General features: G+C 40.7%; 1 protein-coding gene across 3 annotated transcripts in view; it reads right to left on the bottom strand.

Moving 5' to 3' along the window:
- ksr2 (kinase suppressor of ras 2) overlaps nucleotides 1–13,032 on the bottom strand; it is a 124,680-nt gene extending 111,648 nt beyond the window's left edge. For all 3 annotated transcript variants that reach the window (XM_069682828.1, XM_069682829.1, XM_069682830.1), the window contains exon 1: nucleotides 12,397–13,032. In XM_069682828.1, coding sequence (XP_069538929.1) covers nucleotides 12,397–12,570 — 174 coding nt within the window. In that variant the 5' untranslated portion in view covers nucleotides 12,571–13,032. The remainder of the gene's footprint in view (nucleotides 1–12,396) is intronic.
- Nucleotides 13,033–13,450: the final 418 nt, after the last annotated feature.

Here is a 13,450-nt window from a genome sequence, read left to right as displayed (position 1 = left end):
CTCAACCACTAAAATCACTCAAAGCCTGTTTACTCCAGTGAAGCTGCTCAGGGGTCACCGTGGGAGCTGTGGTCGTGCTGGTGAGCTCCTATAGACTCAAAGTAAAGGTGCATGTGTGAAAGTAACAACTTGTGTACTGGGAGTCTCTTCAACATGTGCAGCCAGTAAACCAACAACCGGCCATCGCCCTGCATTCATGATGTTTACAGTTATGTATCATTGAGCCAAAGTACATACAAGATGGACTGAATGGATTAAATCTCCAGGATACGATTACACAGCAGCACCATGCAAGTTTTATGCTCATACGTGAATTGAATTTTTGGATGCATTTTCAACTTTGGAAGAAAACAGCTCCCACAGGAACCTGTCAGAACCTGTTAATTTAGAGTGCTGACGCAGAAAATGTGCTCATATTAACAGTCTCTGTGCTGTTGTCTTGTTCGTAGTATTTTTGTGTCTCTTTTTATCTGATTTTGTTTGTTTTGCCTGCAACGTTATATATCCTGCCACCGTGGCGTCCCTTGCAAAAAAGAGTTTTCAACTTCACTGAGACTTAAATCAAGTCAATCAACTGATCAAGATTACGCCATGCTTCACCGTCCTGCTTTCTAACCGCAGATAAAGACCAATCTGCAAAACAGCCCGATTTGACAGAAGTTGTGTGTCCTTGATAACACTCTGGCACTTTCAGTCTCGTCTTTCAGTGCCTTGTTTTGTGTGTTTCTCTGTGTGCACAGATCTGCGTCCTCTTCACTGCGCTGCATGATTAAAAACTCTGATTAACTTCATGTGCATCACTTGATTTTTAAACTGTGATAAACTGCTCCTGGATCATTGCCGTGGATACGAGGCGAGTGGGCGGTGCTTAATGTGGCCCAGGACACGTGCGTTCACACTACCAGACGTATGTGGATGAATGCGTCCCAGACCACCTCCGTATGAGGCCTGAGTGATCGGATCTGACTGGTCTTCAATCCTTCCTGGGAGCGTTCAGACCTGTAGTTAAGGCTGTCCACTTGTGATCCGATCACGAAAACTACATGTTGATACCAGGTCTGAACGGGGTCAATGAGTGAATCTAAATGACAGCGATGTTGCCAGCCCTGACCTCTGACCCTGGCTATACATTTATACTTACAAAAAAATAAACATACAGTTAAATGCAATGAAATAGCAGTTAAATAGTACTATAACTCTTTATCAGGGTATCTACTTATTTAAACATACATAAACTACTTCACATAGTTTCAGTGTAGCACACAGCTCCTGCTCAATGACCTTTTTTTTTACCACTGAAGACATTAAAACTCTTAAAGGAAGCTTATTTGTTTCTAGTCTTGGGCAACGCTAATTTTCCAAACCAGTAGTCGAGCTAACTTCAACATAAAATGGTTCCATTATAATTCATATTACCATAATAGACCTCAAATATGTTCTTTGCAGTGTCCTTACCCATATTGTTAGAGGAGAAACATCAAGTCCCTGACAATCTAAACTATTATAGATTTAAAGAAATGATCCTCACTCTCTGATTGATATTCATTCAATGTAAGCAGTATTTCCTTCTGGAACAATCCATGCACACTAACACTTAAACAGATTTTTACAGTATTGCATCCTGTGGTGTTACCATACGTTACCTTTACCTCACACTGCCATGTAAACATTTGACTTCAATTTAATTCACATGTTATTTGTGTGTTTGTGCCACAAAGGTCCCAAATGTCTCTTTGAACAGATAAAATCAGGAGGGAAAATAAAATATACATTACATTAAACCACAAACATGAAATGAAAATTATGACAGTACAAGCTAGTTTTAGTGACATGAACACAACTGTTGGACACAGGAAACTGTTAGGAATAGGACACTGTGGGTCAGAGGCGTAGCCAGTACTGAGCCTGGCCTGTCCACATTATTCCCTGGACCACCCACCCAGAGAGTAACTAAATACGTTTTGTCACAAGAAAATACTGAAAACAATTATTTCAGAAAATAAATAAAGTTGTTTGACTAAGACTGGTTGTGTGTGCTTGAGTCCTCTCCATATGAAAACGGAACTGTTAAGACAAGTTCAGATCAATGATTCGCAACAGGACTGGATGTAACTGCCAAAAGAATCCCTCGACATCTGATCGTAACCGTTCTAAAACTGGGCCGTTCACATCAAAGCAACGCAACGAACACAGACACAGCTGACCGTCTCCATAGCAACGACGCACTGACATACCCCACTACTTCTGCGTTAATACTATATAATGTTAGAATTATGCCCAGGTTACATGAATTACTTACAACTTTACAACAACAATGGCTTTACAACAGGAAGCCTCCGGAACTTAACTGGTTTCTATGGTTACAACAGGCAGCGTTGGGCTGCTTCCAGGCAGCAAGTTAGCTGGCATTTAAGCCGACAAATCGTTAACGCCGCAACAATGGCTAAACAAAGTTCTCTAAATGTTTTTTAAAATTGACTCGCCCAGGAAGAAGAAACGCCACCGCTTCCACCCAGCCCACTTCAACGGCCTCATTTGCCCACAAGAAGGTTAGCCAAGGCGCTGGCTCCCCGACGCCAGCTCTTTCTCTTGGTCTTCATTGTCAGGCTGTAGTGGATGTACGCGCCGATTTATCTGCGACTGATGAACCACTTGCACCCACAACCTTGAAGGTCCCTGCACACAACACAAGCTATAACCTATTTGCGTTTCGCAGAATTAAGTACACTTCTGAGGTATTTGTAGGCTACTTTGTTGACGTGCCGTGACCAGTAACTTTACAGGTTAGGATTTCACACTAAACACATAATCAGTTTTATGTTATAGAGTTAACTTAACAAACCAGCATACAAAGTTAGTTATTAGTATAGGGAAATGTATGACACAAGTTACCGATGCCACACACGACAGCATTTATATCCTTGGCTAGTGCCCGTCCTTAGCTGGGCCTTGAAATTACATAGAATCAACAAGAAATACACAAGAGGCCGCACAACACAGACTCATATACAGGAGACAAAATATCATACAATAAAAACAGCTGTAAAACAGGAAGCACAAAATCTGACATGAAGACATGACTGATCCGCTGAACAGAAAAAGCTGTTTGTCCAAGTGATGATTTACCAAAGAGCACCTTACAATCTCTCTGAGGTGCTCCACGTGTTACACAGCCTGAAGTGGAAGCACCTGAGGAGCCTGGTGATTTACATCTTATCAGTGACATTTCTTATTACATAATGAACATCTAACATGTTTAACACGAGGGATTTTGTCTGCTTTTACTGTACTTGAATCTGAGACAACATTTAAACCATGTATATTTGTAGTGAATCATTTTAAGCAGAATCAATCAGTCTTAAATCAATGTTAGAAAAATGTCCTGTGACGTGATGCTTGAAGACTTTAGCATGATGCATTTGAACAGCCTCCTTCCAAACAAACACCTACAAACTGACTGCTAGAAATGAGACAGTGCTGGCCTACATCGGTGCAAACCAAAGTAGAAACCAGTGGAGGAGGGACTCGCAAGTCACCTCTGAAAGCAGAAAAGCCTGCAGCAGCTGCCCACGGCTGCGAACGCGCTGCCCGATAAGGCGACTGCTCAGCGCACACACCCACAGAGAAACACACAGTTACCCTGGATAAATGTGTCCACTTCTTACTGTATTTCTCATTCTTAATATATCATTCCTCATCTACTATATTCACCTAAAATATATGCTGCCATACGTGCCAACAACATAGCATGATATAGCATATATAACGTAACAGGTTCTAAACAGAGCAAATTAAAGGGGGAGGATGAAGAGAAAGAGAGAGAGACGTTTTAATGATTACTTCTTTTATCTCCATTAAATGGGACAATAATAATATCAGAACTAAAGTGTTTAGACATATATCAAACTACATAGACTTTTAGTAACTGAGATCTACTAAACAGCTTTTTAGACAGTGATTTGTTCAAGACTGAAATATCCTAACAAGAAAATTGGATTGTATTCAGATGGGTCGTATTTTCAATCTTTTAAGTTGTGGCTCTATGACTTTAAAGAGTGGGTGTTATGCTGTTTCACGTTCTAAGACATATATATATAATGTTGCAATGTTGGATGTCCAGACTAAACGTGGGTGAAGTTTCAAATCTGTAGGTAAAAGTATGTTGGAGTTACTCCCCAGGCTTCTCAGCTCAGTCTGCAGGCTGCTGTGAACGCCAGGTTTCACACAGGTTTTTTCCTACATGCTGCACTTGATGTCACAAAGCTTCAAAGAGCTGGCCAGAAGAAAGTGGGCTTGTAGGGGCGGGGTTTCTTAAAGGGACAGAGCTGACTTAAGTCGTTTCAGGCAGAGGCTGTATGAGGGCCTGCACAGAGCACCAGTGTGAGAAAAATGTTTTTTTTAACTGTAAATGATGCTAAGCTACACCACAGGTATCACAGAGTGAAATATGAAGCTTGACATTAACATTATACCTCCCCTTTAAAGGTAATTCTAGTATTTTTAAACCTGGGCCCAATTTAACATATATTGGGGTCGAAATTATAAATAGGTACGCAGTTTTGAAATGGTTTAAGATTGCTTATCCAGCAGCCCAAAACAGGCTGTAATGGCTTTTAAGTAATCCTTGAGGGTCCACTAAAAGTGTAAAAATGAATGATTAAATCTGTCTGACATTACAGAAGGAATCCCAACACCAAGAGAAGTTTTTGTTAAAGAGAAAGATGCAGAAACGGCCCTAACATCGCTCTCTTCAGAGTCACCAGACTCCACTGAGAAAAACAGAAATGTTACCTCGCAGACCTCCTCAGTTGGTTCAGTTTTCAGGTTTATTGTGAGTTACACAAATAGTCTTTTGGATCACATTTATTGAAAGACCCCCTCCATGTGGTGTTCTTCATGTGCTACAAGAGATATCAGGAACAACATCAGCAGTCATCGCCATGGCTGGGCTTTTAAACTGCAGTGTACCAAGGACAGGCTGAACAACACGTATTCAGATTGGCAGGTTTGAGACGTCACAAAGCTAAGCAGCCAATCCCGTTAATGGACGGGGTGACGCTATGCATATCATTATGTGTAACCTATAGCAACCACTTCGGCCATGTGCGAGCCAGCTGTAACCATCATCGTAACTTTTGCAAACTCACAACTGACTACTGACGTTAACTCGAAGCCTAATCCAAAAGGCAACTGGACTTGGATGAAGTTCTTGAATACGTTTCAACTCTCATCTGAAAGGCTTCTTCAGTTTTTAACCAACTGGTAGACAGTAGCTCAGTCTGTAGGGACTTGGTTCAAGAACTGGAGGGTGGCTGGTTCAAGTCCACGTGCAGACAAGTGTCAAATTGTGGCTTGTATCTGGAGAGCTCCGTCGAGGTGTCCTTGAGCAAGGCACCGAATCCCCCACTGCCTGGGGTGCATGTCCACGTGCAGCCTCCTCACTCTGACATCTCTCCATTAGTGCATGTCCATGGAGTCCTGTTTGTGCATGTCTATATTTCGGGCCTTTGTTTGTGTAGCATGTTTGTAAAAAACAGAGGGAAACATTGAATTTCCCCTCAGGGATTAATAAAGCATACCTTCTTCATTCCTTTTCCCGCTTAAAAGCTTAGAATTACCATGACCTGGATGACTGAGAACCTTCACAGACATACTAACGTTACTACTACTAATTACTACATTTCAAGCTAGCTAAGTTTAATAAAAAAAGAAAATGTATTTTCTACCAAAGTTGTCTTTCTGATTTACATGTAACCTTCAGCACACTGCACATAACCCTGCAGCTTGTCAATATCAACAATAAAGCTATGAGTGGCCAGTAATACTCTGATTTAACACAGTGAAACAAACAGGTCTCTATTAAACCTGAAATAAAGGTGGATTTGAGCAATAGAGATTAAACTCTTTATAGGGGTTTAATGTGACTTTTCTGTTGTCTCTGCTCAGAGAAAGAGGCAATTCGAACAGTAATATAGGTACAAAGGACGGGAAAGAAAAAAAGTAGTTGAATATACAGTAGTTTGTGCACTAAAAAGCCCCCCTCCCCTCGGTTAGAACAATGTTGCCAGTTGCCCTGAGAGAATAGTTCAAAGCCCCTGATCTAAAACAGCCACCACACAGCATCTCCATGCTGAAGCTGCAGTCGGAACAGCTTTGGCGAAGCAAACTTAACTCCCGTGCTGTGGAGAAGACCAGACGGGACTGAACATACTGCGGCCAGTGTGGACAGGTGCACAAGCATAAGCTGCTAGAGCTAGCAGGCTAACAATAGCACGCCACTGGCTGAAAATTATCCCTGTTTATATCACTTTATTATCTTTACCTTCTGTCTCTGCACTTGCAGAGGCGGCCAGACATGCAGATCCCCGCTGATGATGCTACTTGTATTTTTTCTAACCATTCAGGATCACAAACATGCAACAATCTATTCTGCTTCATCAAATCAAATCAAATCAAACTTTATTTATATAGCACCTTTCATGCAAAAAGAATGCTACACAAAGTGCTTCACAGAAAAATTAAAAACATATCACAAGAATAAAAAAAATAAAAAATAAAAAATGTTAGAGTCCTAGTTGCACTTTTCTACCTCTACATCAAGCTGGCTAACAAACGTATAACTAACTTATAGGAGCTTTAAAGAATCTATAAACCTACTTACATCCACTATAATAACATTAAACAATAAATATAGTGCACCTGCATAAAGCTGGGGAACGCACGAGAGACATGTTTTCAAATATAGAAAGTTCAAAATCAAGCAGGAAAGTGAAAGTTATCCTCTTCAACCTACGTTTCCCATAATGCAACTCAATAGCGTTGCTGGTAGACCCTAAGCACATCATCAGGGTTATTGTTCAAAGTTTGGAAAGACAGCAAATTATAAAACAGTTTCACAGGCTTGGTAGTCATTCTCGTAGCACATTGTCCTGAAGGCCGGCCTGCCACTTTACAGTGTTGTTCACTCTCAACGCTGTTGTTTACATTCAAAAAAGGCAGCAGAGAAACATATGTAGAAACCAGCTGTGAACCAGCAGCAAGCAATAGACAAACACAGTTAGTGACGAGCTGGTAAACATTGTGGAGAATTGAGCGACTAAATGCCAGATATTTCCTATTATGAGATGGAGGAGACCAAAACAAAGCTAAAAGTACAGTGAATATTAGACTTTCTTACAATGTTACAATTTCATTTAGCAGTCGCTTTTGTCCAAAATGACGTGCACGAGAGTTAATACAACACGAGCAACGATCAAGACAGGAGGAAACAATGTGAGTAAGTGCGAACAAACAGCTTCAAGTGCGATCGGACACTGGAGAAGTCGTTATTGTCATCATCATCATCATCATGAAAATCCTAATCAACATCTACAACATCCTCAATATCATCACCATCAATAGCATCAATATCATTCAATGCAGAGGTGCTCATAAAGAGCTGGGTCTTTAGCTTCTTCTTAAAGGTGTAAGAACCCTCCTTCAGCCAGAGGCCAGAAACGAGATGTGTGGAATAGTGTGTGAATAAGTAGCTGGCAAGTTTACCATTCTAACCTCAAAAATGATGGTACATCAGAAAGACAATGCTGCATTCAAACCCTTCACTAAGCAGCAATTGGCCAGATGCAGAGGTATGAAAGTGAGGTTTGAGCTTCTCTCTTGAGCTCTCTGTATTTCATTCTTTTGCCTTCAGAGTGAGACCGTCCGAAAGTTTGATCCCTTATTCCCATTTGTTAAAGATCAGGAAAGCATGCAGCTTGATCCAGACAAGAAGAGGCTACAAGAGTGTCCATTAGCAACATTTAGATGCTTGTGCCTTCAGGCGTGCTCGGACAACTGTTTTTTATGACCTAGTTAGCTTCAAGACCAATGAACTCTCTGACCTTCTGAGCGTCAGAGCTCGAACTGTCTTTCACAGCCTTTGATCTACAGAGCAGAACAGCACCACGTTTGCACCTTTGACACAAAAAGACTTGTACACATACTTGAAAATGAACGAACAACACTTGTTTTGACCATGTCATGCTGTAACATGTCTGCATCCCTCTGAAAGCCTCACAAAAACAGATCACTCATCATGTGCGTCGCTCATTCCAGTGTATCCAAGGGAAACCGCCGACAATGCGTAATCATATTAATGGAAACCAGAATTAACACTTCATCCAGGTAATGATATAGGCTGCTATTCTTGGCAAAGCTTTTGGCTAAAGCAAGGTCAGCGCTCAACAGCTCTAACAGATTGTGTTTGAGGCTCAATCTGGGTCCTTCAGGTTAATAATAGAGATGGAAAACAGAGATGTGGTGGAGGAATCTCCCATACACACAGCGCTCATTATAGATCAGGCTGGGTTAACGAGGAAGGCTTTGCGTATGGCTGACGTCAGCGCGATCCTGATCAAAACCCCTGGTGGACGACTCATTTGTCGTTGAGGCGACAAGAGGCCTGCCGTCCTGAAAGGCTCCGCGACTCAGAGGATTTGAGGAAGATTAGACGGTCCCTAAGAGTCGATTCTTTGTTGCATTTGTGAATCGACTGTCGAGTATGTTTTAATTTGTTCTCATTTATTTTCAATACTTTCTGTTGACCATTTTTATGTATTAGTTTATATCTGCAGGGAAAAATATAAATAATGAATCAATCCAAAAGACTGACACATAAACCATTCAGGCAACTGACTGTATTGTAGTGTTTTACAAGGGGATTGTAGCCTAAATTTAACCACAACAGAAGAATAGCAGCCCACAACAGTCCGTGACTACCGAAATATCTCCCTCTGACCTGAATTCACTCTGGTGCTGGTGCTATTTTGTCTGGTAGGTACAGGCTTAATAAAAACATGGAACATGACTGTATTTTCCAAGAGCTGTAAAGCAACTTGTATTTGTCTTTCTTCCTTTCTAACTTCATTCTGAAGGGTGCTGCAGCATGATCAAATCAGAATTAAACAAAGAAACTTCATCACGAGAAACTGCTTGTGTCTGCATTTATACAAGTAAAGTTTTGGTACACAACTCATTGTTAACGCTTAATTCAAAGCTTCAGGATGAGGGCAACAAATCTTATTCACCACTATGGATATCTTTGCGATTATAAAGGGAGAACATGTGCAGATCATGTGGAAAATGGAATTAACATAGGCTTCACTCATTACAACACAAAAGATTCAAAACTACATGTTTCCCATTTGCAAAGTAAATGTTTGACATGTGCAAAGACGAATATTGTTTTCCTCAAAATATTTCCAATGTGATCATTCTGCACATGTGACGTGTGAGGTTTTTCTGTAAGGGATGGGACATAAGGTGGGACACAAAGGGTAATACTGAACAGTAGGAGGAAAAGTATAGTGGCCCTGCCTACTAACAAAAAACAACTTAAAATCAAACCAGCCACTGTGGCACGGGGGAAAGTGGATCGTACGCAGGATCAAACAAATCGTCAACCTCCAGGCAAAACTACGGTTTCTTTTATATTGATTCAACAACTTTTTCTTACAATCAATCAATGTTTCTTCTGGTGTGTCACCTTCCCAGTGTCACCCATCTTATCTTACCTGCCCATATATATACACGTCACCCGATGCAAAACTACCTATTCTATCAAAATAAAAGCCTAAATACTCAAATATATTGATAACACAAAAGTTAGCAAACTTAATCCTAAATCTTCCTTGAAAGGAATATAAACAAATACATAGAACAACAAATAACTAAAAGTAAAATCAAATTATACAAAACAATGAGAACAGCTCATCCAACACTCTTATACTGATCAAATAACTCTGTCTAATATTAAAGGATCACACCCAGTTTCCAGCTGCATTTGGCCTCTGATAAACCCACCATGCTACCTGCCCAGCACCAAACAACAGAGAGACAATGTAACAACCAGCTGGTGGATGTAATGGAGCTAAAGAGAGTTATTGTTTAAGTTATTGTTTCTAAGTAGTTGATAGAGACCAAAGCGGAGCTAACGGAACGTAAACATTGGACTTAAATGCATCAAGAGGCCTCAGACGTGTGTTGTTATCAGTGCTCATGTCCCTCTGAGTCTGCTGAACTTTTTAACATCACTTCAGCTATGACAAGTTTTTAAGGTCACTTATCAGACATTGTGTTGATTAAAAACATCTACCCCAAAAGGAGCTCATTTAAATTTGAATAATAAAAGTATTCTTTGACTTAGGATCAGTTATACCCGTCATACATGTTGGATCCAATTTTAAATTGTAGCTTTTAAAAAAAGAAAGAATCAACTCCAGCTTCCAGCAGTAAACATGGCCTGGTTTCACTCAGCAAAATACTAACTCGATGGTAACACAAAGGCATGAGAAGTGATTCTTTGAATGTGCAAAATGAAAAACCTTAAGTTTATAAAATTAATCTCACTTTACCTACTCTGTAGAAGCCATGCAGGTGTATCTTAAGGTGCAGTGCTGCAGCAGGGCACACTCACACTGTACACAACAACACAGGCCATTTAAAGTGAAGCCAGATGTTACAGTATTGTTGTGTATAACAAAGAGTACAGTATCTTTGACGTATTATATTTCCTGCATTCAATTCACCGGATCAGGAACAAACTAATTTATCACTGAATGTTTAGGAACATATACCTGCACTAGCTTGCAATTGTCTTCTTCTCTGGTGTTGTCACCTGGCACTACTGCCCTCTGCAGGCACCACACATGTGTTTCACCTCAGCCCTCATGCATGTGGCCTGTCAGTCTGACAGAGCAGGCGATACAAACTATACTGCCTCATTAAAACACTATACATCTATTATCACATAGCCATCACTTTCTAAAGGATATATTTTAATGTGTATCTTCAATAAACAGTATTTGTAAAAAAAAAAAATTAAATTAAATTAAACTTTATTTTTTGATGCAACAGTTAATTTAACTTTTCACAGGATTGGAATGGAAGAATGAAGAGATATTAACATTTCAGATGAGGATAAAACAGACACCTCCTTTTCTCTACCCCTAAAAAGTTTAACCCCCTTTCAATTTCCAGAGGTCCCTCAGCCTTGCAGCACAGTTTGTGGAAGAGTCTTGATACTGAAATATCTACTTTATCTAATTAAATATCTATATTTAATAAAGTTTTAAAATTGCTTGTTTACTTTAAATAAAGGATTATATTACACAGGTGTGTTGTTACTTTTGCTTGAGGGATTCATCCAAAGAAGTACTATCCATCTCTTTTTTAAGTTTGCACAAAAAGGTAAATTCATAATTAATCCAATCTAAGTTTTAAAAATCTATTCACAGATCTATAGGCCGATATCAATATGTTTAAGCATGAAATTAATTGTAATTCTTATAACAAATAATCCAGGGCCCAGAATGCTTTGCGATGCATTCAGGGAACATAGTGAACATTTATCTTCAGGCTGTAACTTGCTCATTCCTGGCAGCACATTTGTAGGCCTACTACATGCTAAACTTACAAACTTTACATAACAACTAACACTTACATACATATACATGCTTATATTACTTATTATATGTAGCATATTTCTGTGGGGTTTGGATCAATGAGTGGCACTTTACTTTATGGTATTTTTATGTAATATCTCAGTTACATCCCCACTGGGACTTGATGTGAGCTGATGGTACACAGAGACACTCAGTGGTGAGTTTATGGCGACCTTATCGCACTTAATGATATTTGTTTTCATCTCCTGAGGCTTCACTAAACATTCTCACAGGCCCTTGATGCTGGTCTGTGTCTGTCCTTCTCTGTAGTGAGTTTTTTTGTGACCTTATCGCACTTTATGGCGTTTTTTATGTCCTGTAACAGCCTCTCACTGGTTGGAGGGGGGTGTTGGACTGGTTTAAGTGGTCTCAAAACGGACAGTCTGATATCTCGAACACAACACCGGGATATTATGAGCCATTACGTAACGTAATTTACGGAATACCCCACGGGCTAATTAAACGGATAACGATATTTGGTAACAATTTCAGTATTCTGCTCGCCTTGCATAACAGCAGGGCCTGGGTGCGCTGCGAGGACAGATGCGCAGGCTGGCTATTGGTAATGGATTGTAAACACGGGCTGCCTATAGGCCTCGGCTGCCTCAGATATTATTCTGATGGAGAAGAGCCACCTTCTCTCTCCGCCACCTGCAGAATGCGCAAGTCTATAACAGCCCACTGCAGCCCCGTAGCCTCCTGATTTATTGCACTGCACAAAACAGATAGCAAGTGGGCTTTAGCCGAGATCTTTGCATATTAATGCAATGGAAAAACAGACAGCAGAAAACCATTTTGTCGCTGGAAAATATGCATAGTGGCCTAGAAATAAAAAACAGACGGTGACAGCCCTGTGTATTGATTTAGATGAAGATGCACAGCAGATATTCAGTCATTCCGCTCAATCGGTGCTTACCTCCAGCGTTCGTATCTCTTTCTGTGTCAAGTCGTTGGATGTGGCACATTTGGTCCGTAAACCCTCCAAACTAGAAATGCTTATGTCTATCATATTTTGCACCAACTCGCACTGCTGCAAGGCTTTCTGCAAACTAAGATGCTGCTCCTCGCTTTTTGTCATCTCCTCGTTCATAGTTTGGCGAGCAGTGGTCGTTATTTTCCCCCGTTGCACTTTAAAAGATAAAAAAAAAATAAAAACAAAAAAGCAAGATAAGAATTCAGGAAAGAAACGTGGAGAAGCCCACGGAGCAGAGCCACCTGCAAAACGCCATGAAACGAGATGTAGGTTTACAGACGCGGTTTGAGCCGTGAGAGAGTCGACTCCATTGCAACAACAGTCCTCGTAGTTCCTGCTGTTTCATCAAGGTGTCTCTGCTTGTAGGCTAAATGAAACACAATGTGAAGATACCGAGCGGGACTACGCGGTTTGCCACAGCATCCATTGGGTGCCCCTTCCTTTCAAATGGACGTGTTTTAAAATAAAAAAAGAGAAGCTGCTCAGCGCGTCAAAAGCAGACGTATCGGGGGGAAGCCTGGTGGTTTTTAAAGGTGCTGATGTGTGGACTGGATGCAGGTACTCCCTGTCTCCCTTGGCAGCAGCTGCATCCCGGTTCGCTCCCACCACACCGACATGTTTCCTGTCAATCAAACCCACAGCAACAGCAACAGCATCGCATCGCCCAGGCACCGCCGTGAGGGGCCGCTCTCGCGAGATTAGGGCCAAGTGCAGTGGGCTCGATGCTTCAGTCCAACCATCCAGGCCTGTTTGAGGAGCAAAACTAACATTTTACTCAGTTTGGAGGAAAAACGGGGGCACTGTACAGTTGTGATATGTACATACACCTAGATGTTTATGCTACTACTACAATATGACAATACTAACATACACTTAATATATCTACACACAGATTTTTTTATATACAGGCAATTCCCCCTTTTTTTTCCTTTTCCACGTTGTCTTTTTTGTCATTACTTTGCAATGATTTCATGTGTATTTTCAGTTAAAAACATAT

Source organism: Semicossyphus pulcher, unplaced genomic scaffold (assembly GCF_022749685.1).
Source record: "Semicossyphus pulcher isolate SPU_LCO1_2020_fin unplaced genomic scaffold, fSemPul1.0.p SCAF_6, whole genome shotgun sequence".
NCBI classification, from domain to species: Eukaryota; Metazoa; Chordata; class Actinopteri; order Labriformes; family Labridae; genus Semicossyphus; species Semicossyphus pulcher.
This window is presented reverse-complemented; position numbering and strand designations above follow the sequence as displayed.